Source organism: Chiloscyllium punctatum, chromosome 2 (assembly GCF_047496795.1).
Source record: "Chiloscyllium punctatum isolate Juve2018m chromosome 2, sChiPun1.3, whole genome shotgun sequence".
Taxonomy (NCBI): Eukaryota; Metazoa; Chordata; class Chondrichthyes; order Orectolobiformes; family Hemiscylliidae; genus Chiloscyllium; species Chiloscyllium punctatum.
In genome coordinates this window covers 21635545-21663009 of record NC_092740.1, presented here as the reverse complement: position 1 = coordinate 21663009, position 27465 = coordinate 21635545, and the positions used below count along the sequence as shown (strand labels likewise).

Below are 27465 nucleotides of genomic sequence, written 5' to 3'. Positions count from 1 at the left end.
TTAGGGTCCACATCTGTTTAATGCAAAATTGACAATCAAGTCTTAAGTAGCCCGCCAGATAACAGTAGTAACAAATGTGTACCTCTGCAACCACATCCCAACCCCACTGAAGCTGACAAGTGTAAATATTACAAAAATTCTGACAGTTATTGTACAGTACATTGTATATTTGTGCACACAGAAAAAAATTAACACTGTAATCAATCTTAAGAAAATCCTGGTGCACAAAAAAGTTCAAACTTTATAATTGATCACTGTATTGCAGACAGGACAATGTCTCACTTCCAACTATGATAAATGTTTTGCTGCATTAAAAAAAAAATTGAATTAATAAGCGCTACGACATTCTCAACTGCGATCCTTCTTTTTCCAGAGTTGTATTTTCTTGCTACGAATTCCCATTCCAGCCAAGTTTCAAAAAACTTAAACCAGAGTTAGGTTGCGACATAAATTGCGATGCAGAGCTGAATTCCTGCATTCTGCAATGCTGCCCATCTTCTGTGTTTCCAGGGTTGCACTAATTGGAGCCATGTTACTTCCAAAATGATGGGACAAAATAAGAATTCTAAACAATGAGGTGGTCTCCAGGTCCTGAAGCACTTCCTCAGAATGTGTGTTGCAAGTGTAATTTTCTCTTTCAGTACTTGACTTCATTCAAGAGCTAACAAAAATATGCAAAAGGGAATCTGTTTTTCTCGTGGCTCTATTTAACTATAGCATATTCTAGACATTAAAATTCTGAGACTGGCAAATAATAACTGCAAACGTTTTGCTTTTACATAAGAATTCAAAGAAAATCACACGCCAATTTCAGCTGATGCTTTTAAAGAATAAAATGGCTTTAGAAGTGGAAATCTTGTCACTGCAGGATCCTGTGATCAACAAAAGCCCAGTTAATGTCTTTCAGTGAATGCTGCTGTCAGATTTCTGATCATGCCTCATTTTTTCATTCTTCACCATGTAGATAAAATAGGCTAGAGTTTCCTTTTCGTTGACTGGAATGGTCCTAAAATGACGACTGATTGTCTAGGGGAGAAAAAGATGATATTTATTTTTTTTAAAAATTAGGACATATTTTCCATTTTCATTGAAAGTGTGTTACATTTCCCCGCAGCTTATGGAACCCAGTACAGTATAGATGATCTTTCTGCCCCATTTGCATAACCATATCCACCTGCACAAGGTATTGAGATTATAACTATCACATACATAGTTAATACTCTTCTTTTAAATCATCAACAAATGCACAGAAGATAACAAGAACCACACCAGGATTGCTGTGTTATCTGCAGTTTGAAAAAAACTAAGACAGAAAACTGAAAACGTAAAAATCTTACTATGAAGAATGAAATATTTAAACCCAAATTTCAATAGAAACATGGGAGAACTGCCCAAAGACTGCTCAGTCATTTTGAGATCGCGAGTGATCCTTGTTGATATGCACAACAATTCAGCTCTCCATAAATTGGATTCCCATCAGAGGGAAAACATTTCATGCAAGACTGGCCTCCCAGCAGCACAAGAGGTTGCAAAACATTAAGGGAATTACAATATCAGTCATGTTTCACTATTCCTTGAGGAATCAAAGGTTTCATTCAAAAGGGATTGGGGAGGCTCTGGAAAGCAGAATTACTACACAGAAGCAGGTTACAAAATCAAATCACTAGCAAGACTTAGCAACTGGTAAACTAACTTGTACAAATCCCTCACCTACAATGAATTGCCAACAGCAGGAAAGCGAGGAACAAAGAAACTGATTACTTTGCATTGAAAGGACAGTCATAAAAATTCTCCTGAGTTGCACTCCTTGGTTAGCTAAATCAAGTCACATAGGTATTGTAAAACACACAAAATAATGCCAAATTCACCATGTTATGCTGTTGCAGAAACTAATAAACTCTCAAATTTAAATCTTGGAACGTTAAAATTGCTCGTAATAGAGTCATAGAGATGTACAGCATGGAAACATACCCTTCGGCCCAACCCATCCATGCCGACCAGATATCCCAACCCAATCTAATCCCACCTGCCAGCACCCGGCCCATATCCCTCCAAACCCTTCCTATTCAAATACCCATCCAAATGCCTCTTAAATGTTGCAATTGTACCAGCCTCCCCCACTTCCTCTGGCAGCTCATTCCATACACGACCCTCCCTATGTGTGAAAAAACTATCCCTTAGGTCTCTCATATATCTTTCCCCTCTCACCTTAAACCTATGCCCTCAAGTTCTGGACTCCCTGACCCCAGGGAAAAGACTTTTGCCTCTTTATCCTATCCATGCCCCTCATAATTTTGTAAACCGCTATAAGGTCACCCCTCAGCCTCCGACGCTCCAGCGAAAACAGCCCCAGCCTGTTCAGCCGCTCCCTGTAGCTCAAATCCTCCAACCCTGGCAACATCCTTGTAAATGTTTTCTGAACCCTTTCAAGTTTCACAACATCTTTCCGATAGGAAGGAGACCACAAGTGCACGCAATATTCCAACAGTGGCCTAACCAGTGTCCTGTACAGCCGCAACATGACCTCCCAACTCCTGTACTCAATACTCTGACCAATAAAGGAAAGCATACCAAATGCCTTCTTCACTAAACTAATAACCTGCGACTTCACTTTCAAGTGGCTATGAACCTGCATTCCAAGGTCTTTGTTCAGCAACACTCCCTAGGACCTTACCATTAAGTGTCTAAGTCCTGCTAAAATTTACTTTCCCAAAATACAGCACCTCACATTTATCTGAATTAAACTCCATCTGCCACTTCTCAGTCCATTGGCCCATCTGGTCCAGATCCTGTTGTAATGTGAGGTAACCATCTTTGTTGTCCACTATACCTCCAATTTTGGTGTGATCTGCAAACTTACTAACTGCACCTCTTATGCTCGCATCCAAATCATTTATGTAAATGATGAAAAGTAGAGGGCCCATAACCGATCCTTGTGGCACTCCACTGGTCACAGGCCTCCAGTCTGAAAAACAACCCTCCACCACCACCCTCTGACTTCTACCTTTGAGCCAGTTCTGTATCCAAATGGCTAGTTCTCCCTGTATTCCATGAGATCTAGCCTTGCTAATCAGGCTCCCATGGGGAACCTTGTTGAACGCCTTACTGAAGTCCATATAGATCACATCTACTGCTCTGCCCTCATCAATCTTCTTTGTTACTTCTTCAAAAAATTCAATCAAGTTTGTAAGACATGATTTCCCACGCACAAAGCCATGTTGACTATCCCGAATCAGTACTTGCCTTTTCAAATACATGTACATCCTGTCCCTCAGGATTCCCTCAAACAACTTGCCCACCACCAAGGTCAGGCTCACCGGTCTATAGTTCCCCGACTTGTCTTTACCACCCTTCTTAAACAGTGGCACCACGTTTACCAACCTCCAGTCTTCCAGCACCTCACCTGTGACCATCGCTGATACAAATATCTCAGCAAGAGGCCCAGCAATCACTTCTCTAGCTTCCCAGAGTTCTCGGGTACACCTAATCAAGTCTTGGGGATTTATCCACCTTTAACCGTTTCAAGAAAACCAGCACTTCCTCCTCCGTAATCTAGACATTTTGCAAGATGTCATCATCTATTTCCCTCCAGTCTATATCTTCCATATCCTTTTCCACAGTAAATACTGATGCAAAATATTCATTTAGTATCTCCCCCATTTTCTGCGGCTCCACACAAAGGCTGCCTTGCTGATCTTGGAGGGGCCCTATTCTCTCCCTAGTTACCCTTTTGTCCTTAAGATATTTGTAAAAACCCTTTGGATTCTCCTTAATTCTATTTGCCAAAGCTATGTCCCCGTTTTGCCCTCCTGATTTCCCTCGTAAGTATACTTCTACTTCCTTTATATTCTAAGGATTCACTTGATCTATCGTGTCTGTACCTGACATATGCTTCCTTCTTTTTCTTAACCAAACCCTCAATTTCTTTAGTCATCCAGCATTCCCTGTACCTACCAGCCTTCCCTTTCACCCTGACAGGAATATACTTTCTCTGGATTCTTCTCATTTCTGAAGGCTTCCCATTTTCCAGCTGTCCCTTTACCAGTGAACATCTGCCTCAAATTATCTTTCGAAAGTTCTTGCCTAATACCATCAAAATTGGCCTTTCTCCAATTTAGAACTTCAATAATGCTAATCTTGAGGACACCAAAGCTAATCTCAGCAATTCAATGCAAGGGTAGGGGAAGAAAATCAGTACACGGCACATGTAATTACTGGTCAGGATCCCCAGGTAATAGCATGTGTGGACATCAATTGAGGGTGGAACTCTTCAATCCAGACTGTGTCCAAATCTCACCCAAGCACATTAAAATAATCTGGTATCAAGCAGTTATTTTGTATGGGTCCGAAAGGGTTAATGCTTGATTCAGTGCTGGGCCAGTATTTACTGCCATCCATAGATGCTATCAAGAAGGTGACAGAGAGTTGTGTTCTTGAACTACTGCAGTTCCCTTGTGCTGTAGATGGACTCAACACCATTGGGGAGGGAATTTCAGGACTTTGACACTGAAGGAACGGTGATATATTTCCAAGTCATGATGGTGATCAGCTTGGATGGGCACTTGCACATGGTGGTCTTCCATGTACCTGCTGCTCTTGATCTGCCAGATGAAAGCGGCCACTGGTTTGGAAGATGCTGTCTAAGCAAATCAGATGAATTTCTGCAGTACACCGTATACACACTGCTGCTACTGAGCTTTGGTGGTGGTGGTGGTGGAAGTGAATGTTTGCGGATGTGTTGCCAATCAAGTGGACTGCTTTTGTCAAGCTTCCTTGAGTGCTGTTGGAGTGGCACTCATCCAGACAACTGGAGAGTATTACATCCACACTCCTGACTTGAGCCTTGTAGATAGTGGACAAGCTTTGGTGAGTTACTCACTACAAGATTTTCAGGCTCTGACCTGTTCATGTAGCCACACTGTTCATGCGGAAAATTCAATTAAGTTTCTGGTCAGTGTTAACCACAGCATGATGGCAGTGTGGGATTCAATGACGGTAATGCCATTGAATATCAAGGAGCAAAGGTTAGATTGTCTGTTATTGGAGATGGTCATATTCATGCCAAAAGTGTCAGGCAATTACATTCCACTTTTCAGTCCTAGTGTTCCTAAAAAAAATCTCTGCAGTAATAGATGTTGTACTCATGTAGTCTGTAAATAATTGCAGTCATACAATATACTGTTTCTTGAACAAGACTTTTAGTCAGATGAGAACAGTACATAGCCTTATCTATGATAGATCACTTTGGGCATGAAAGAATTCACAACTTCCTGAATGCAACCTGGTGACAAGAGAGGAATACTTTCCACAACGTCATGACCAGTGGTGATCAGCACCATTTCCAAATGGTGCCACAAATGAGAGAAATTAGAATCTGAGACTTCAAGAAAAAAAAAGCATGTTGATGACAGAGAACACTTCAGGAGAAGGAGATGTCACAAATTTTGTGACAACACTCAACAAAGCAGAATACTTCAGAGAACACTACAGAAAGTGCTCAGGAGCAAAGGAAATAAGCAATTCCCAAGGCAGAGGTACAGGCCAAATCATGAGGTGGCCTGTTGAAGCAGTCCTAAGCCCACATTGAATTGGTGAGCCAACAGCTGCACAAGTCAAAGCATGGAAATCCCTTACACAAACAGGGAAGCCTTAAACAACAACAGTAACTCATGTCAAAATTGCACAACTTAAAATCTGCAGCTCCTGTTGGGGTTCAGCAGCATAGTGCACAAATACACTGAGGCAGGGCAGGAAAAACAAAACAAAGAGGATCATGAGAGAATATTCATACATTCCAAGAATAAGAGTCAGCAAAAATCTCTAGCCATGTATATGAAACACACTGGGCAATTGAACAGAATTATTTTCAGGAAACAAGAAAGCAACAAGAGTCCTAACAAGGCTCTGAAGCAAGGGAGAAACTTTACAAGACGAAGGATGGCAAGATTCCAGTTACTGCAGAATGAAAATCTTAAAGGAACATAAAATACCTAATCATGTTAGGAAACTGTGGTATCAGAAATAGTATTACCAGCAAGATTTATCTTCAGAGATGGGCTAAATAAAAATCAAAACTTGATACCAAAAAAAAATTCTTGAACAGCTCCCAAATTAGACAGTTAAACAGAAGCTTAAAGTATCAATACAATTTGGTACATAATTAGATGTATAACAGATGATGTTATTGGTTGAACACGAGAACATAAATAAGAGTAGGAGTAAGCCATATGGTACCTCATCAAGTAGGCCTGTCATTCATCAAGACCTTAACTGATGTAGTTCAGGCCTCAATTCCTTTGACATACCAGCTCTCATAGTCCTCAACTCCCCTGATACTCCAATAATCTTAACTCCTCTTTAAATATTTTTAGTGATCCAGACTCCAGCTCTATCAGTAGAGAACCGCAGACATTCACCTCTCCTTGGGAGAAGATATTTCTTCACATCTGAGTTTTAATTGACTGTTTGCTTATTCTATAAGTATGTCCTCTAAGCAAGATTACCCCACAAATTGGAATATCATCTTAATGTTGATCCTATCAATCCCCACCCGGCCACGTTGTCTATGTTTCAGCAAGATCATCTCTCGTTCTTCTAAACTCAAATGAATAAAGGCTTAAACTTATTCTTGTTAAGTCAAGACCTTCACCCCAGAGGGCAGTCTAGTGAATCGCTTTTGAACTGCCTCCAATGCCAATATATCCTTTCTCAACCAAAATTGTATGCACAACTCCAGGGGCAGGTGAATCTACACCCTGTGGAATGTTAACAAAGACTTCCTTCCTTTTAAATTCCAATATCTAAGTCTTAATTGCTTGCTGAACCTGCATGTAAACTATGCTCTATGCACACACAAAAAAAAATCAGATACCTCTGTGCTGTGCTTTTTTCAAAGTCTCTATTTAAATAATTCCTTGCCTTTGATTCTTCTGACCAAATCTGACTTTCCTATATTTCTGTGGCAAGATTTTTGCCAACTCCCTACCCATACCCCTTTGCAGATTTCTTACATCAGAACATGCACTCCCACCTACTTTTGTATCCTCATATATTACATTACGCCCCCTCAAAGTTATTAATACAGATAGCAATTGAGGTCCAAGAACTGGTGCGTCTGGCACTCCACGAGATAAGTCTTTCCAACCTGAAAAAGATCCACTGATGACAATTTTTCTGAATCTAGAATCCATGCTAATATATTAACTCCAATATTACGAGCAACATTACATGGGCTCCTAACTTATGCTGTAGCCTTTTAAGTGGCACCTTATCAGGTGTCTTATGCAAATTTACTTGTTACATCCCCAAAGAATTCTTGTAAGTTTGTCAAACCTGACTTCCCTTTTACAAAACCATTTTGACCGAGACTCCATTAAGCTTCTCTAAACACTATTTCTTCCTTAACACTGAACTCTAGCATTTTTCCAATGAAGATGTTAGGCCAACTAGCCTAATTCCCTACTTTGTTTCACTTCTTCTTCAACAGTGGCGCCACATTAGCAGTTTTCCAATCTGCTGGAACCTTCCTACAAGCCAGTGAGTTCCGGAATACTTTGACCCACGCTTCCACTATTTTACAGCCACTTCCTTTAAAATCTTTGGATGCAGGCCATTAAGACCTGGCAACTCGCCTGCCTTCAGTCACATTAGCTTGCCAATTACTTTGTCCCTCGTGATAGCAACTGTTACAAGATCTTTTCTCCCATAAAACCTTGCTCATCTCTTGTCTTTGGGATATATAAAGTGTCTTCTACCATGAAAATCGACAATATATTGGTTTAAATTAACTGCCGTTGCCCTGCTCCCTGTTATTAATTCCACAGTTGCATTATCCAAGTTTCCCACACTTAATTTAGCAATCTTTTTCTTCACATAGTCAGAATTTCTTGCTGCTTGTTTCATTATTCCTTGTCAGTTTACTTTCATAACCAAAACCAAAGAACCTCAGACGCTAGAAATCAGAAGCAGCAGCAGAAATTGCTAGAAAAGCTCAGCAGGTCTGGCAGCACATATGAAGAGAAACCAGGGTTAACGCTTCGGGTCCAGTGACCCTTTGTTGGAAATGCGCCCGAAACGTTAACTCTGATTTCTCTTCATAGATGCTGCCAGACCTGCTGAGCTTTCCAGAAATTTTTGTTTTTACTTTCATTATCAATTTCCTCCCTCATTGTTGGCATTTTAAGTCATCCACTGCTGGGTTCACAAAAGATTTCCAATCCAAATAGCCCTTTTGCCTGCCACTTCTGTAGTTCTATGCAAAATACAGGATCTCTTGGTTAGTTAAATTGGAATAAAAACAAAGTCTTGCATCATAAGTGAGACGAAAGACTGACTGTGGTTTGGATGAAATAATTTTCACAAGCGTCCAAACTAGAGAATCCAGATTCCTAGTGGCAAAGTTTTTCATGAAGATCAAACTAAGAAGCAGCAACTGAATGGGCTACACCACTGAAAAGGATGCAAAGTGATGGACAACGAAAGATTCTGCTACAGAATTGAGCCAGATTACCACACTGCATAAAGTCTATCAGTCACTGAAGCGACTGGAAAAGGTCAAGATTGAGCAAAATACCCAACCTCGTGACCTCCCAAATAAAAGAACCCCAACAAAATAAAAGGCCATTACATCAGTCAGTAACAAATCTGCAACTATCAAAATGGAGGAAGTGAAAAAAATGGTTTCAATCACTTCTGAGCGCAAAGTTGAAAGCCCAGAATATTGAAAAAATTGAGGATGTGAAAGCTGAACATAGGAAGTTAGGAGGCAAGTTAAAATGCAGGCCCTCCCAGTGCCATGTGTTGGCAACAGCAGGAATAAGAGGATCGATCAAATGAATGCACCGCTGGAGAAATGGTGTACCAGAGAGGGGCTTAGCTTCTTGAGGCATTGGCATAATTTCTGGGAAAGGTGGAACCTATATAAGCTGGACGAGTTGCACCTAGATGGAACAAATACCCTTGTGGAGGCTTTTGCAAGCTCTGGTGGTAAGGTTTTAAACTAATATGGCAGGAGAATGGGAACCAAAAATTACGCTTTGATGGGTCAGATTCAGATGAGGAAACAGAAGATAGAATTAGTGATGTCGTCAGCAATCTGGAAAGACAAAAGAAACAAGGGTTAAAAAGTGCCCAAAGGAAATCAAGAGAGTTGAACTGTTTATATTTTGATGCAAGGAGTATTACAAATAAGGCAGGTGAACTAAGGGCACAAAGAGACTGCTGGAAGCATAGCGTCATTGCTATAATGGCTGAAGGAGGGCAGAATTGGCAACTCAATATCCCTGCATATGCAGTTTTCAGGCAGGATAGAAGTGGTGACAAAAAAAAAAGAGTAGGGGTGGCAGTATTTGTTACAGTTGTGAAAGGAATGATATACTAAATGGATTAACAAATGAGGCTTTTATGAGTTGAGCTTAGGACTTAAAAACAAAAAAGTGTGGGCAATCACACTTACGAGACAAACTACAGATAACTCCTGCACCACCACCCCCCAACCAAATAGGAAGAAGATAGAACATATACATCAATAGATTTCTGTTTATAGGAATAAGAGAGCAATAACAGGAAGAGAGGACTTCAACTATTCCAATAGCAATTGGGTTTCAAACAAAATAAGGGGCATGGAGGGTGAAAAATTCATACACTGTATTCAAGAATTTTGTTTAAACATTAGGTGACAAGCCCATTGAGAGGAGATGCAATTCTGGATTTAGTTTTGGGAAATGAAGATAGGCAAATGGGTAAACTGATAGTGGGTTACCATTTGGGGAGAGTGACTACAACTTGGTTAGATGTCGTATTATTATAGAAAAAAGGACAGAGGTAAATCAGGAGTAAAAAGGTTTTAACTTGGGGAGAAGAAAATTTTACAAAACTGAGAAGTGACACGGCTGAGGTGGACTGGTCAGCGCTGCTCAAGGATAAATCAGTAGGAAACCAGTGGGAGGCACCAAAAAGTGAGATCCTTAGGGGAAAAGGCAAGTGTGCCCCCTCCAAAAATAAGAATGGTATTGCCAAATCTATGCCCTCATAGTTCTCTCGAAAAATACAAGGGAAGATTAAACAGATTCTGGGTAATTCAAGATGGAGGAAGGGAAAAAATTGTGGATCTAAGTGCTACGCCTTTTTTTGAGGTATTTTAGGTGTTGGAGGTGATTTCCTCGAATTCCAGGAACAGCAATTACTGTTTTATATGCTGTTGCACTGTTTTGGAACTTTGAGGAAACAAGTATCAAAACAACTATACTTTAAAAAAAGCAGGACAACAGACAAAGGCAGCGAACACATGGTCACAGAAAGAAACCTATACTGCTGTCTGACACTGCAAATCTGCACAGTTACTGTCTTTGCTGCTCGAGTTCAGATATCCCTGGACATCAGAGTGAGACTAGGAAAAAAATGTTAACAACAACCAAATTCATAGCTGATCTTGGAGGAACCTGTGAGGAAGAGTTCACAGCATAGGACCAGATAAATGCATAGTTTTTGAGTGTAACCTTGCAGTAAATCTACAATAGTGAGTAGAATGGGTTCTATCTTGATGTGATCTGTCTCTTGGTTAAATCTTAAAAATATAAACCATAAGTACTAAGTTAGCCTGGAGCAGTGTTTTTTTTTGAACAATAAGACAGTGCTATTTTGGGGGTCTACAGATTGTGAAGGAGCAAAGGTAGCCTTTAGTAGAGTGATGTACTCTTCCTGTCGAATGTGGGAGGTTAGAGAGAGTTTGAATGTTACCGATTATTACGTCTGCAGGAAGTGTCTTTGGTTGCAAAGCCTACCAGATTGCTTCTAACTGCGGCTCCAACAATGAGGAATTTACAGGAGCTGGGGGTGTGATGGATGGCAGATAGGAAGAGGGAAAAGCTGCAGATAGTCAAGTAGATAGGTCAACTCTAGGAGAGGGAGGTAGGCAGGCAGAGTAGGAATCTCCTGTGACTATCCCCATCTCAAACAAGTATACAATCCTGGAAAATGTAGGGGATGATGGACTCTCAGGGGAATGTAACATGAACAACAAGTTTCTGGTACTGAGAATGGCTCTAATGTAGTGAGGGGTACATCAGGTTCCAGCAATCGGTTGTGATAGGGGATTCTAGTCAAATGCACAGACAGATGTTTCTGCAGCTGGAAGCAAGAAATCAGAATGGTGTGTCGCCTCCCTGGTGCCAGGCTCAAGGAGATCTTGGAGAGGGTGCAGAATGTTCTCAAAGGGGAGAGGGACCAGCAGGAAGTCAGAGGAAGTGGTAGAGGCTGATACAATTACAACATTTAAAAGGCATCCGGATGGGTATGTGAATAGGAAGGGTTTAGACGGACAAGGGCCAAATGCTGGCAAATGGGACTAGATTAAGTTGGGATATCTGGTTGACATGGACGAGGTTGACTGAAGGGTCTATTTCCGTGCTTACATCTCTATGACTCTGACGAAACAAAAGCTTATGTTAGTCACAAACAACAACACTGCAGATCGCCTAGAGGAGTACAGGGATCAAGTATAAAGAAAAGGAAATCAAAGAGAGGGCGTGAAAAAAAAATTAGCAAGATAAAGGAAACCCCAAGGATATAGCAAACATTTCAAATGAGTTTTTTTGAGTCTATTCACAATGGAAAGGGATGATTTGGATATAGTAATCTGAGAAAATCAGTGTAAAATACTGGACAAAATAACTAATCATGAAGTTAGAGGAGATGGAATCCTTGAAAGTGGATGGATTGTTCAAGGATTTTAAAAGAGTTCAGGGACAAAATAGTAATGTTCTGAGGATTATTTTCCCTTCTTCACTAGACTGACATGAGGTGTCAGAAGACTAGAGGACTGTAAATGTGGGTCCATTGTTTAAAAAGGTACAAAAGAAATGCTAAACAATTAAAAGGACAGTTGGTCTTACTTCGGTGGTGAATAATGTTTGGAATCAATACTGAGAGATCATATAAACTGTTACTGAGAAAGGCATGGACTGGTCAGGGGTAGTCAGCATGGCTTTGTTAAGTGAAGGTCATGCCTTACAAATTTTACTAAATTCTTTAAGTGACAAGGAAGAGTGACATGGCAGACTGGTCAAAAAAGTAAAAGCCTACGGGATACAGGGTGGTGTGTCAAATTCGACCTAAAGTTGGCTTAGTAATAGGAAACAAAGGGTAATAATGATGTCTGCTCATGTAAATGGAAAGCTGCTTCAAGTGGTCTTCCTCAAGGCTCAGTTTTGGGACACCTGCTATTCGATTTATACATTAGTAATTTGGACTTGAACAAGAGGGACATAATTGGGAAATTTGCAGATTACACAAAAATTGGCCACGTTGTGCATAGCGCAATGGATAACTGTGGGCTCCAAAATGATACAGATGGATGGATAAGTGGGCAAGAAAGTGGCAGGTGAAGTTCAATTCTGATAATTGCAAGGTAATGCATTTAAGGAGGTCAAACAGCAAGAGGGAACGTACTGACTGGGATGGGGGGGGGGGGGGCGCGGGCGGGGGGTGAAATATTGCGACTACAAGATCAGGTCAGAACTGCTAGGACATCTGTAGTGAATAACTTGCATCCTGTCTTCCATCAACACAGCACAAGTCAGGAGTATAATGGAAAGCTCTCCACTTACCTGGATGAGTGTAGCTTAATACCAGTCAGAACAAAGCAATCCACTCAACTGACACCCCATCCACTACCTTTAACATTCATTCCCTGATGCACGTTGGCAACAGTGCATATCATCTCTAAGATACACTTGAGCAACTCACTCAAGTTCCTTCAACTGCAAATTCTACAACTTGGAAGGCAGTTGATACGTGATATAACATTATCACCTGCAAGTCATTTCCCCCAAAGTCACACATCATAAGAACCTGGAATCATACCACCACAGATTTCTCGTCAGTAGATCAAAAACCTCACTCCCCCTTTCCAACAGCAGGTATATCTATACCAGGCACACTGTGGTAGCTCAAGGTGGTGAACCACCACCTTAAATGCAATTGGGGAATGCTATAACAAATGGTGAACTCAGTAGCAAAACCAATATCTATGAATTGAATTAATTCAAATCACTGCCATAGCAGTTTACATGTATTCAAAGAAATCCAAGGAAATGAAGTGTTGAACATTTCCAGTAGAGATTCTCTATCCAATCCATTTGCTTTTGTAGTGCTGCTTACCCAGTGATTAAAATGTTCAGTTTTCAGTGAGTCTTGACACTGATGAGATGGAGGACCCAAAACATTGCCTTAGGCTCCACTCTTGAAGGATCCACTAAAGATAGTTCCCCAAGTATAATGTGACATCTTTTATATTTTTAAAAAACATAATTTTAAGTTATAATATATCAATTTGGGAATTTATTCATTTTAAAGCACCAAACTCCTAAGATGCAGGTACAAAGAAGTCTTCCCTGCTACAGAAGCCTGAAAGAACCTTACTTCATTTTAACATTGAGTGGTATAGAAATCAATGCTTCACATTAAGTCGTTTCAAGTGATTTTCAGGAACGCTAAATATAATTTTAAGTGAGGATTCCTGCATATCAAACAGGGTCAATGTCAGAGAGCTTCTACAAACTACAACAAGCAATGTGTGACTAAAACTATAGCAAAATCTCCTGATTGAAGCAGGATTAGTTCTCCAGCAAAAAGCAGTCGCTGGAGGATAATTACACAATACAAAACCACAGACATCAGAACAAACCAGTAACTTAGAGCAAGGGAATCTCCAGGGATGATGGCAGTGCAATTACCCATTGATATCTATTCTCACTGGTGCTTGTATTGTCATCGTGTACAGTGCCTTAAATACTTCCTGCTAAGTGTGCCATACTAAAATGTAATAGTTTAAAACACATTAGTAACTTGGGCAAAAAGAAATGTTGCAAACTTTTCAATGTAGGATCCTATTCACAATTCAGCAACTATATTTGACAAAATAATTTTAAAGTGTCACACACCCCACAGTCAGCTTATTTTGTGACAATAGTTAAACAACAGCAAATAAATATGCTGAAATGAAAAGACCAGAGAATGTATAATACCTCAGCTAGCTGAGCTTTATTTAGTCCAGGTCTGGTCTGTAGTTTGAAGTGTCTCTTATAACGCCTCAGCGTGTTTACTTGCAATTGAAACAAATCAACCTAAACAAAAAAAGAAAAACAGGTTTGAGTATCTTCTGGGTAAATCAAGTTGACAGCCACAAAACAAATTTAGAAATAATCTCAAAAGACAGAAATGATGATTGACTATGAGTAGAGGATTATTTCAGGAAACAAGGATTGAAAAAAAAAGGAAAAGCTAAACGCAAGACTTCTGTACCCTAATAACAAACATCTACAGGTCTGTACCAAGTTGCAGGCTGTGAGATTGCTCATTACAACATTCCAACTATGATTACATTGTCTTCGATAGTTAAGTGGCATAAACTAAAATTGGGAGCATACAAAACAACAGTTTAAAATGATACTACAAAATCCACAGAATTACAGAAATGGTACAAAATAAAATATTTATGGTGTTGTAAATTTGAAACCAAGTTGTATGGCTATAGGCAAAGAGTGAGGGAGCATTGCTCTTTTAAAAAAAAACACGAACAATTGGTTTTGGTTTCTGCTGTATGTTTCTACACTGCTGCACAAGATGAATGTTCTCAGAGCCACATCCTTCCCTCACCCTCAATTACCTCCATCCAAAAGTAGCCACTTTCTTTTCAAAGTTTGGACAGGACAGTACCTGTTCTCTGACTGAGTATGACAGGCTGGAGACAAGACATCTACATAAAAGTACGAGTAGGAGTAGGCCATTCAAACACTTCAGGCGAAAGTGAGGACTGCAGATACTGGAGATCAGAGTCATAAGTGTGGTGCTGGAAAAGCACAGCAGGTTAGGCAGCAGAGAAGCAGGAAAATTGATGTTTTGGGCCGAAGATGAAGGGCTTTTGCCAGAAACTCCTATTTTCCAGCTTCTCTGATGCTGCATGAACTGCTGTCCATTCGAAAACTTCAGCCTGCTCAGACATTCAATAAGTGGGCTCAGCCACAATCTTATCCTGATAAACTTTCATACCATTTCTTAACCAGAATCTATCCACCTCTATCTCACAAAGTATTTTAGGACTGCTTCCATCATTTTTCAAGAAGAGTCTAAAAGATTGTCAACCTTCAAAGAAAAAAAATTGCTTCATCCGTTTTAATTAGGCAACCCCGATTTTGAACCCCAAAGTTCCCACAAGAACAAACAGCCTCTGTACATCAATCACCTCCAGAACTACTAAACTTTAGTAGCTGTAAGCTTAGTCTGTCCGACCTTTCTACATAATGCAACTTGTTAATTCCAGGTATTGGACTGGTAAACCTCTGAACTGCTTCAAACACATTTACATCCTTCCCCAAATAAAATGAACTATACTACACTACTATTCCAAATGTGGGCCTTAACTGCCTTCCATAGCTGAGGCAAAGCTTCTCGACTGTTGTATTCTTTTCCCTCATAACAAGTTATAACATTCAATCAGTTTTCATAACTACTTTCTGTATCTGCATACTAATCTTTTGTGATTCATGCACTACGCCAAGATCCTTTTGTACCGCAAAGTTCAGCGCTCTCCCCATTTGATAATTTTTTTTCAGAAAGGATAACTTCACATTTTCCCATACTATATCTCATCTTCCCAGATCATTGCTCACTCACTTACACTATCTATATTCCCCTCCCCTTGCCTCTATGTCCTCTTCACAACTTACTTGCCTAGCCAGCTTTGCCATCAACTTTGGTAATTAACCTGACAATCCATCCCTTCATCAATGTAATTTATATAGATTGTAAACAATTTAAGTTCCAGCACCAATCCTTGTAGAGCACCACTCAATACATCTTACCACCCTGAGAAAGACCCATTTATGCTTACTCTCTGCTTTCTGTTAGCCAGCTAGTCTTTAATCCAACTCGTAAAAGACACTTATCATACCTCAGGTACTCTGTGCAGTTCTGGACACCACTTTTCAGGAAGAACGAGAAAGCATGAGAGAGTGTGCAAAAACAGGTAACTAGAATGGTTTCAGGTGGGAAACTTGTTATGAAGATAGATTGAAGGAGCTGGGAATGTTCTGCTTGGAGTGCAGATAGCTTAAAGGCTTTCAAAAACAGATTTTCAAAGTCATGAGCAGGCTAGATAGAGATGAATGGGGGCAACTGTTTTCACTCAAAAAGGAACAAGAAGCACAGAACTAAAATAATCTGCAAAAGATGCAGAGGTGAAGTGAGGAAACACTTTTTCACTCAACAGATAAGTAGCATGGAATGCACTGTCTGGAAGTGTGAGGAGGCTTGTTCAAATGAAATATTCAAGAGCGCATTGGATGATTACTTGGATAAAAATAAACATACAAGGGCACAGGGATAAAGCAGGACATTGGCACCAGTTTTTAATGCTCATTTGATAGGCCAGTGCAACACAAGAGGCTGAATGGTCTCCTTCTAGACTGTAATCTTTGATTCTGTAATCTACTAATCACTGATAAAGTGCTCCAAAGATTATTGTGGAATAAAAAAAAAACTTGTATAATATATCTTCTGGAAATCCAAATAAAGTACATCTAATGGTCTCCCTTCATGGGCGGCATATGTTACTTCTACAAAGTCATCAGTCGATCAGCAAAACATTTTGCTTTCACAAAACCCATCTTGGATCTGCCCAATTACTTTTATCTCAGTGCCCTGCTTTAACAATATTTCCTAATATTTCCAGCCACCAGGAATGGAAAACTGGAATAATTAGTTTTGACTTTTTGGGACACCAAGCATCAGAGTAATGATATAACCCAGGAACACTAAGCTCATTTCAATGAAAAGGAACAATTCCATTCATAATGTTAAACTACAAATTCTTCTACCTAGGGTAATTCGGTCATGATTTTAGTTAATGATCGGATCTGGAGTGCTACACAATTATCACAAGAAAGGAAGATTTTGTATTTATAACGTAGCTTTCACTCACTTGGAACTTAACAGAATAGTTCCAAGGTACACTCCCTGCTCTAATTTAGGAAAATGTGGCCAATTTGTGCACACCATTGCACCACAAACAGCAACAATCGTTTACTTTTGAAGTCAGGATAAATATTGACCGGGACAGAGAAAAACTCTATTCTTCCCCGTAAGATAATAACAGCCATAGAATCTTTCAACTTTTATCTTCTGGGGCTTACAAGGCCTCAGTTTAGAATCTCACCTTAAAACAAGAATTAAAAAGTGCAACATTCACTCAGTCCTGTACTGAAGTATTGACCTAGATTTCATACCCAGTTCTAGGGAGTAACACTTGAACTCTCAGTGTCAACTCAAGCAAAGTGCTTTGTCTGATAACCCCTTAGCTAAACCAAGTCATATCACTATTCTACCTGATTTTGACAGCAGTTATTCAAAGTTCCAAATAGTTAACTCTCCTCAAACAATAAACTTAATGTATTAACAAATACAGATTTGACTCAACAGTAACTCTTCCCAAACTTGGACAGGTATTGACTGATAGTTAGCTCCCACAAAAGTGCATATTAACATGAAACAGTACCATTCTGAGTGCGCCATCATGGCCAAAATGTTAGATATCTGAACAAAAAACACAGGTTGACTGAAGGAATGGTGCACTTTGTCATACATGTCATCTTGTGGATGAGACATTTGTCACAAATGTGAAGTTCGTAAGATTGTTACGTTTTGGGACTCTCTGCAATCTAGTGCAATGAGGAAACAGAAAAGTCACAAGACTTGCCCCGAATTTTCCCCAAGATTGGGTGGCTTGGTTGTGAAAGGCGAAGAGGGCCCAGGCTGTTTGAAGGAAGAAAGCGCAAGATATCTGCACCTGTGGACAACGACAAGACCATCTGTGATGACTCTAATCTCACACTGCTAATCTCAGTCTTACAGGGTGGTGGTAGGAATGTCAAATTTTATAAATGGATGTACTTTATTAAATGCAGAGAGCAAAGACAACCATTCTACATCATCTTCATTGACCTCACAAAAGGCCTTTGGTGTTGTTGAGCAGAAACGGCCTGTTCAAAGCCCTTACCAGGATTGGTTGTCACTTGAGGCTCTTCAGGATAGTTCAGTCATTCCACAGAGATATGAAGGGCATCAATCATCACGGCTCTTCTTTGGAGGCCTTCAACATTCACAGCGGTGTGAAGCAGGGCTGTGCGCTCGCCCCCACCCTGTTTGGCACCATCTTTGCAGTCATGTAAGCACACCTTTGGAACATCAACTGATGTACCTGCACCAGAAGGCTGTTCAATCTGACCCAGCTGAGGGTGAAAACCAAGGTTTGTGAAGTACTTATCAGAGACATGCTGCTTGCAGATCACGTGGTACTGGAAGTGTAACTGCAACACTTCATGGACAGCTCAAGACCCTGCCGGGACTTCAGCTTGACCATCAGCCAAGACGACTAACGTGTTGGGTCAAGGCATTGAGCACTCCCCTACCATTACAAACAACAACTATGAGCTTGAGATAGTCCACAAGTTTACATACCTTGGCTCCACCATCACAGACAGTCTTTCCCTAGACTCCAAGATCAACAGACAAATCGGACAAGCAGCCTCAACATTCGTCAGGCTGACAGACAGTCAGAGAACAGAAAGCTGCTGATGAATACTAAGATTGCTGTCTACAGGGCCTGTTTCCTCAGCCCACTGCTTTATGGCAGCGAGACCTGGAGCCTCTAATCCAGACAAGAGCAGCGTCTCAACACCTTCCACCTTCCCAGCCCGAGACACATCCGGGACATCAAGTGGACTGACAGAGTCACCAGCAATGAGGTCCTGGCCCATGCCCAGACACCCAGCTCCAACAATACCATTACCGCTGGCTGGGCCACGTGCATTGCATGTCAGACAGGAGGATCCTGAAAGACCTGATGTATGAGGATCTGGCCTCTGGCAAGAGAGCAGAAGGACGGCCCCATCTTCATTTCAAAGATGTCTGCAAGCGAGATGTGAAGTCACTGAACATGAACGCTGAGAGGTGGGAGGACATTGCAAGCGATCACTCTCGCTAGAGCCTGGAATTACGCAGAGGTCTAAAAAGAGGAGAAGAGAAGCTGAGGCTTGCTGCTGAAGACAAGCGCACCCACCGAGAAAACAGCTGCACCAAGACAACACCTTCAAGTGCAGTCGCTGCAGGCGAATCTGCCACTCCAGTGTGGGCCTCTACAGCCACAGCAGATGCTGCTCTACCAACAAAGACTGAAGCAAAACTTCCCAGGCATAGATCCATGGTTTTGAGAGACTAATGGATGTCACCACTTTAATTCTAAGATAGAACAGAGTTGATTTAGGAAACAGTCAATCAGCACTTCCACACTTCCACCTGGATACAAAGCCCATGTGATTTCTGCCGACATTGGTTTGAGACAGGAACTAGTCGTAGAAAGCATTGAAGTATCAGCATATAGGATTTTTTTTTTTTAAAAAGGCAACCCTGAACCCCTCAGACAGATAAATCTGCAATAATCATGAAAAGCGAGAGAAGGCAGAAAAGTAAAGATAGTTATTGTTCATTACACAGGTGAGAGCTCACGCTTGGATTTAAGACACTACCTACGTCAGCACAAGGCTGGAAGAGCTGTCAGACTTTAGCCAGATGTGGGGATCACTTTGAAAGTGAATTTGGGGTTGGAGGTTATCTGGCTGGAAAAGGGAAAACAAACCATCAGGAGGGAGAATGGCTAAGACCTACCTAGTCCATAGCCAATGTCCAATAGCAGGAGAATGAAGGTTAAATGGAGTGGGGGAGGGGGGGTGCGGGGGGGGGGGGGAAAAGAGGTGGGGGAAGTCTTCTGGAGTTTAAAGTTGCTTATTGAAATAGTGTGTAATCATTAGTGTTTTTAGTTTGTTACAATAAAAATGGTGTTAATCTTAAACTCTTGAAAGACCCTTCCAGTAGCTTGGGGATATTTAAAAAAACTTTTATTTAAAGGTTGTTTGCCTTTATATTTATCTTGCAATCAATCTCTCTTATACCAAGTATAACAATGATTAATCAAAAAAACCAAAATTATACAGTGTGTTCTGGGTTGTACAATATGCTATACATCTGTCAACATTTCCTCTAAAGGGTTAAACTGCAGAGGTAAAATTTGAATACAGAAGATAGAACAATCTCATTTGTATATAATGATGTCAGAAGGATATAGAATTGTATGAGTAGAATTGTACGATTGGATTGCAAAAGTCCCTAACCAAAAATCACCGAAACAACCAGCGCTGCACACACTTACCTCTGGAGACTCCGCATCATGGTCTGGTGAATCACCTCCATCGTCATCACTACCTTTTCTCTTCCTCTTGTTTCGCACACTTTGTATGAAACTTTTGTGAAAGTCACATATGTACAGATGTCGAACCTGAGAAAGAAATATTTAACAAAAAGAAAAACAAATTACAACAAACTGATTCTCATAAGAAACGAGAAGCAAAAAACTCATTGCAGAATGGTGACGATTCAAATCTGAGAGAGGGGGAAACTGACAGTTGAATTGGAGTTAAAAACACTTCTTCCCAAGTTCTTGACAAAAGTTTGCAACTACTGCAAATTCATTTCATGAGACTCTAAAATCATTACCTACTCAGCACTATCCTGATTGGGTTGTGTTGGGGAGGAAGGGGAGATTACAAGATTGCTTTTGGGATTAAAGTCGATTACAAAATTCAAACACCTGATTATTTAGACAGTCGTGAAGAATTATCACATATCTCAGTCAAAATAAGCCTACACTGCTCCAAAATACTGTTCATTGACACCCTGAATTATTGTAGACTCATTCTACCCGGAGGGCAGAATCATCACTGGTGATGGGGTTCCTTCCATTCAGGCAATGCTGCCAGTTAATGAATATCTTGCAGTTATATGGTGCTGCTCATTGTAAAATATTTTCATACATTTTGGGGACTAAGATGCACACCATGAAATGAAATCACCATTATGACATAGGGAATAAGACAGGGAGAAAGTGAGGACTGCAGATGCTGGAGACCAGAGTTAAAAAATGTGATGCTGGAAAAACACAGCAGGCCAGGCAGCGACGTTTCAGCCATTCCTGAAGGGCTTATGCCTGAAACGTCGATTATCCTGCTCCTCGGATGCTGCCTGGCCTGCTGAGTTTTTCCAGCTTCACATTTTTCAACATAGGGTACAAGACAAGCAATTGGCATCATGCCAGCAGCAACCAGATCATCTGCTTTTCGGAACATCTAAATTATCATAACACCAGGGATAAACCTCCCTTTCACCTTCAAAACAGTGTCTTTTTTTCAAAATGCCCACCTTAGTGTAAATAGAGTTATGGTTAGGGTTAGGGATAGGGACTGATTCCTCACCTGAAGGACAACACCTCTGACAATGCAGCACCCCCTCAATACTGGACTGGAGTATCAAAAAGGCTTTTATTTTGATGTGCAACTTCTCCTGTGAACTTGAACCCATGACCTTCTGACACAATGGAAATGCTACCCATTAAACTAAGGCCAACACTGCCCTAAGGCAGTGACTTAGGTAAACAAGCGGCAGCCCCTTACAAGAGTGTGAACTCCACAACTGGGAAATAGAATTGCCCAAATGTCCAAAGCAAACCAAAAAAGCAACATAGGTGGTGGTCATTGTTAGGTTGCGAAGTAGCTGCATGCAGGGAGGTCAAGGCAATTTCCTATTTGCTAAACTGGTGCTGATCTAGAGTGCACTGTCTGAAGTAGTGGTGGTGATTCAGTAGTGACTTGTAAAGTGGAATTGGATACTTAAACCAAACAACATTTCGCAAATATCTTAATGAAATTTTCAGCTGATATTGGAAACTCTGAAGATGGGCAACAGATCTAAAGCAAAACTTAAAGCTTTAAATCAGCTAAGTCAAAATTTGACGGAACAAATCATAACCTTTTTAAAAGTCATTACTGAGTCAGCACTTCTTTTAAAAATAACCTAGTGAATGACATCGTAGCAAAGAAAGCAAGTTCAGTGTGCTGCATGATACAAAGGCAAATTTCCCAGTACAGAGGTGTCAGCCTTGACTGAGTCACATCTGATTCAGAAGGCTGTGGGTTCAAGTGCCACTCAAATGACTGCAGACCCAAATCTTGCCACTGTCATCGGCAGCATTCGGAAAGCCTTTTGACTGTTAGCAACTATTGTGGCACTTGCCAACTATAGCTACTGCACTAACTGCAATTAATGTGCACTTGGCCATAAAATTGCAACGGCCACATTTAAGTGACAGATTTAAATGTAGCAAAATAGTGACTTACAGAATTGTTATCAGACATAACTACTCCTTACAAAGTTTGATGTTAATTTAAGATGAGTAGCAAAATGCCTGGACAAAACGATAGGCCAGAAGGAAGTTCTTGAAGGTGAGAGCGAATGCTAGAGGGGTTTAGGGAGGGTATTTTAGAGTCCACAGCCTGTTTAAATCATAGCCATAAATAACTCATCGAGAATAAGATGTCAGAATTAAAGAATGCAGAGGATTGAACATTTTAGAAACAAGGAGTGGTAAAATCTGTTTGAGGAGTGATTTAGGTACAGGTTCCTTGACAAGAAGTGTGCAAGAAGTCAGTGGAAGATGTGCAACACATGTCTTATTTTTCATTACTTTTTTGTAGGTAAACTGCTCACCTAGTGTTCAATGTTCCTCCCAATATTACATAGTATAACTATTAGCACACTAACAAAAATCTTAGTGCCCTCCAGACCCGGACAAACCTGCTTCCGAACCAACTCATGAAGCAGAAATTAGCTTCAAAGTGTTCACAGTCAAGAGGCAATAGTCATCAAGCTGCAGTCCCTGGCACAGTTGCCAAATACATTTGACAACAATATTGACTGCTCTGAATACTAGAAACTTTCAGCACAGAACTATTGGATGGAAATTGCTCCCATGCAGAGACCAGACCTCTCTAAGCCACAACCCAACAAAACAGGCAGCTGCCAGGATGGGTCTGCAGCTTCAGGATTATTTGGTAAGGAAGCACTTGTGGTGGCAGAGTTGGTTTACAATGCACCATGGATAAAAGCAAGGAGACACAGGATAGTTCTTCCAAAAGGTTTTCATAGTTTAGCATGGGCTGAATGGTTCCCTTGTGCACTGAAAGGCTCATAACCCTCACCTATGTATGTGAAAAGTTAGGCAGAACGCATTTGTTTGATCTCTCAGCAACGATGGAAGCTGCACAATTCGGATGCATCTGGGTTTGGATGCAGTGCCCTTGTGATCAAATGGCTTTCCCCACTGACTTATCCCTACTCAAATTTCAAATTAGCAGCAGAGAAAGTTTCTAAAGGATATTCCCTGTTAAAGATAGCAAAATGTCAGCTCAAGACAAAATCAGATTTCTCCTTTCCTACTCTGTTCCTGAACACATCATACAAAACCACCTCTCATTAAATGTATTCTCCAATTCTGGTAGATAGCAGCCACAGTCACTCAGCATCTGAGACCAAAAGGTTTATGGTTTTGTGTCCCAGAGACATGAATACACAATCCAGTCTGAGACTCTTGTACAGTACTGAGGGAGGACTGCACTGCCACCATTGAATGGAAGCTCAGACTGGCATCTTGGCTGGTTGTTTTAAGATTTTGTTGCAAAGATCAGGACGGTCTCACCAATTCAATATTTACTGATCAAACCTTTATTGCTCGGATCAACATCATTAAAAAAAACAGTCACAATGCTTTGTGTTACCCTTCATCTTTAAATTGGCAGCAGTGAGCATTATTTAAAATCATTTCAGTGGCTAAAAAGTGTGTTGAGTTGGTCTGAGGCAGGAAAGGCACTATATAAATGCAAGTTCTTTTCTCACCCTTCATCCCTTCACAACACCCTATAGTAATCCCTTTTCTTCCAAAGCTTCCCATACTCTAGAATTGATTGTTCCTTCACTGCCCATATAGCACCAGTTTGTGGGGTCAGTGTATGGTCCAACATCACTAATTCAACTCAAATACTTCAAATAAGTCGCAATTATAGGCGATAGCCCACTGAAATACTTTACCAACACAAGCCAAAATATATCCTTGCCTGACATTTGAGGACAGACACTCCTGCTAGTCAGGGAGCATGATCATGGTCTCAGGATACAGAGCAGGCCGCTTCAGATTCAGACAAGGTGAAGTCTCTCACTCAGGGTGGCGAATGTGAGAAATTCTCCACCACAGAAGGCAGGGAGGCCAAATAATTCAGCGTTTAAGAAAGAAATTGAAAAATTTCTAGAGGCTAAAACGTCAAGGAGAGAATACAGCATTGAGATAGAGGACCAGCCATGGTCATGTTGAAAGGCTCAATGGGTCAAATGGCTTACTTTTTTTTTTACAGAGTCATATGGCACAGTCACAGACATTTCTCTCCATCCAGTCCATACTGAACATAATCGCAAACTAAACTAATCCCACCTACCTGCGCTTGGCCCATATCCCTCAAATCCCTTCCATTCATATACATAGCCAAGTGTCTTTTAAACATTGTAATTGTGCCCACATGCCCTACTCCCCTCTAGAAGCTCATTCTACACACTAACCACCCTCTGTGTAAACTGTTGCTCTGATTCTGTGTTTTCAGAAAGTACAGAAAATAAAAGATTGGGACCAGATCTTTCAGGAGTGATGTTCAGATACATTACTCTAAAAGGTTTGTAATGCTCAATGCAGGAAACAGCCAGATTAGACGGCTTGGCCCCTTGAGACTGCTGGATTAGTGGTGCTGGAAGAGCACAGCAGTTTAGGGAGCATCCAACGAGCAGCGAAATCGACGTTTCGGGCAAAACCCCTTCATCCTTGAGACTGCTCCCCACTCAATATGATCATAGTTGATCATCAACCTTAACTTGAATCCCCTTCCTGTTCACCATCTCTTTCAATTTTAGACAAAAAATTCTGTCAAAATCTTCAGCAATTGATGGTGAAGCACCTGTCTTTTTAAACAGAGATTGATAGACACCTCCTAGCAAAGAATGTTAAGAGATAGGGAGAAGGGGCTATATGGAGTCAATCTCAGGTCAGCCACAAGCTCAGTGGTTGGATGGTCTGAATGGTCTCTTGTTTATTTTGAATGTCAGGATTAGCATGGACCCCCTCGCTGATTTCCCCCTTTCTCAAAACCAGTCAATCAATCTAATGATTCAGCACCCCCCCCCCCCCCCTCCAACACCCGCCCTCGTGACTAGCTGAAGTAGAACAAGATCAAGAATGAAAGCGGGAGCTTTCCTGGTCTGCTTCAGGGGCTGCTCAATTACCAACTCGAAGACTCAAAAGAACATGACACATTCTGGCCCGGGGAAACTCAAGTAAGGACCGCGTTTACTCCGTCGCCACAGACTCCCCAATGTTAATCTGGAGGTCACACCAGCGTCAGTTTAAACACAACAGCGAGCGTGTGTGGAAACTGCTGGCCTTTTAACCACCCGGAGAAAGAGAGCTAACAACAAGAAAAATCCCCACCTGGTATTTTAATCTTTTAAATAAACAAAGATAGCTCAAGTTTGTACAGACAGTTCAAATCTACTATTTTCAGGCCTTTAATCGACCGCACGACAATGTTGTTTCACATCAGCTTCTACACTACTGTATATGTGTTCGGTCTTCCTCTACCAACGATGTTACTTTGCAGAATGTATATTTATTTTTAAAGAGGGGGAGGGGAGAGAAACAATTAAGAGTCAACAGACTTACGTTCTTGTCGGTTTCCAGTTTGAGTTTCTTCTGTGAAATACTTTTCTGGATTCTCTTGCTAAAGCTGGCGTTGCCGGCTGGGCGGTTGCACCTCTCTCCATCATCAACCAGACAACAAATGTGGCCAAAGCCTGGAGCCCCGGCGCCGCCATCCCGGCTGTCTTCTTCGGTACTGAAACCGTTCATTTTTTTTTCCTACTGTTGCCCCCCCAACCCCCTCCCACTTTGGAACCCCTTTCTCGCTCTCCTCAAATACTCTTCTTCTACCCCTAAACCCTGAAGCGGGTTCAGAGAACGGTTCTATCAACTCAACGCAAGTGTGTGGGGATTCGAAACCAGCGATAGCACTCAGTTCCACAACAAGCAACGAAAAAAAACTCATATATACACATATAAAAAGAATTCAATATGGCAGAAAACGTCTCTTTAACGATAGGTTAAAGAACTCATATTGCAACTTTCTTAGTGAGAAGTGGCGGGGGTGGGGGGGATGGGAACAGAAGGGTGATCGAATTCTTATTTTTAAAACAAAAATTACAACTCTCTAAGAAGCTCACAATGGCCGGGCTGTTCCATGCAAAGCCCTTTATGACAATTATTCGCTTTCTTGCGCCGATAACGCGCGTCTTTGCAGAAGAAAAAATGACAAAAAAGGGGTGCTGAAGAGGAAGAAAAAGAGATGGAAAGAAAAATTATCCACCCGGATTAAAGTACGGTGTTTTCATTCAGTCTTATTGGACACACGTACAATACAAACCTCGAGCTTAAATGGATAATAAAGCAACGCGCACCATACGTCTTACACACGTCTCCCTCCCCTTTAAAAAGCCGGTAAAAGGGTGGGAATGGAAACAAAAAACACAAACGACAGCAACAAAATATAATAAATTACACTGACGTCCGCCCGCTGCAGTGCTTGGGCTGCTGCTGGCGAACAGCTGTTGCCATATACCAACGTTCCAAATGGAATCCAGGAAATAATGCCCCTGCATTGATACATTACCAGCGTTCCAAACCCGAGGAGGCTACCGCTTCGCCCGCACTGCAACACGGGAACTGTAGTTCCTCCCGGCTCGCTGCCACACATGTCACGTGTTGTTACCAGGTGGCAGTGAGGACTACAACTCCCAGGAGGCTGCACGCTGCGTTCAGCCTCTGCGCATGCACAAAGCTTTAAACACGGAAGAAGCCTATGTGTGTAAAAAAATAAATGAGAGCAGCGATTTTTTTTCTGTCTCAAAACTGTATTTTGGCTCAGCAGTTAACGTCTCGTTTTTTTTCAGTTCGGCAAGTATTGCCGTAAAACGAAACTGTTTTAGATTGTCATAGGATCGATTATTGCCACAGACCCTATAAAAGTGCCAACAAATAAACAAATCTTTCTTTAAAAACAATACATTGTGGGGAATTCCATTTTCTTTTGCTCCAATGTTGTACCGGTGTAGTTGAAATCTTCCTAATCGTGTGTTTGTGAATGTGTCTGTTTTTAATACCACTTTTGCAATCATTCTACGGTCTCTCTTCCTGTTTAAGTTGTTCCGCGACAAACAATGTTTTAAGCTTCTCACTTCAACTGCCAAAATGATTAAGGACTTTCTGTGCTCGTCGCTTAAATAGCTGCGCCAAATCTGGCAGCTACAGAGAAGAGGATTGACTTTACAATTTACGTGTTTTCTGGGAGGTCATAAGTTAACCGAGAAAATGTACACGGGCAACAGACTGGCAATGTCAAAGTTAAGTTTTAAAAAAGGTAAAGATTCTGCCGC

General features: G+C 41.1%; 1 protein-coding gene across 3 annotated transcripts; it reads right to left on the bottom strand.

Annotated features, from left to right (window-relative positions):
• sap30l (sap30-like) lies at positions 1–26801 on the bottom strand. Of its 3 annotated transcripts, none has more exons than XM_072594561.1 (4): positions 26598–26801; positions 20261–20386; positions 14025–14123; positions 1–1026 (listed from the first exon to the last, which is right to left on the bottom strand). In XM_072594561.1, the coding sequence occupies exons 1-4, from the start codon at positions 26784–26786 to the stop codon at positions 904–906; spliced, it is 537 nt and encodes a 178-aa protein (XP_072450662.1). In that variant the 5' UTR covers positions 26787–26801; the 3' UTR covers positions 1–903. The 3 variants fall into 3 exon arrangements, with proteins under 3 accessions (XP_072450662.1, XP_072450664.1, XP_072450663.1); XM_072594563.1 differs by having other exon boundaries at positions 26703–26801; XM_072594562.1 differs by having other exon boundaries at positions 25700–26681.
• Between the last annotated feature and the right edge of the window lie 664 nt (positions 26802–27465).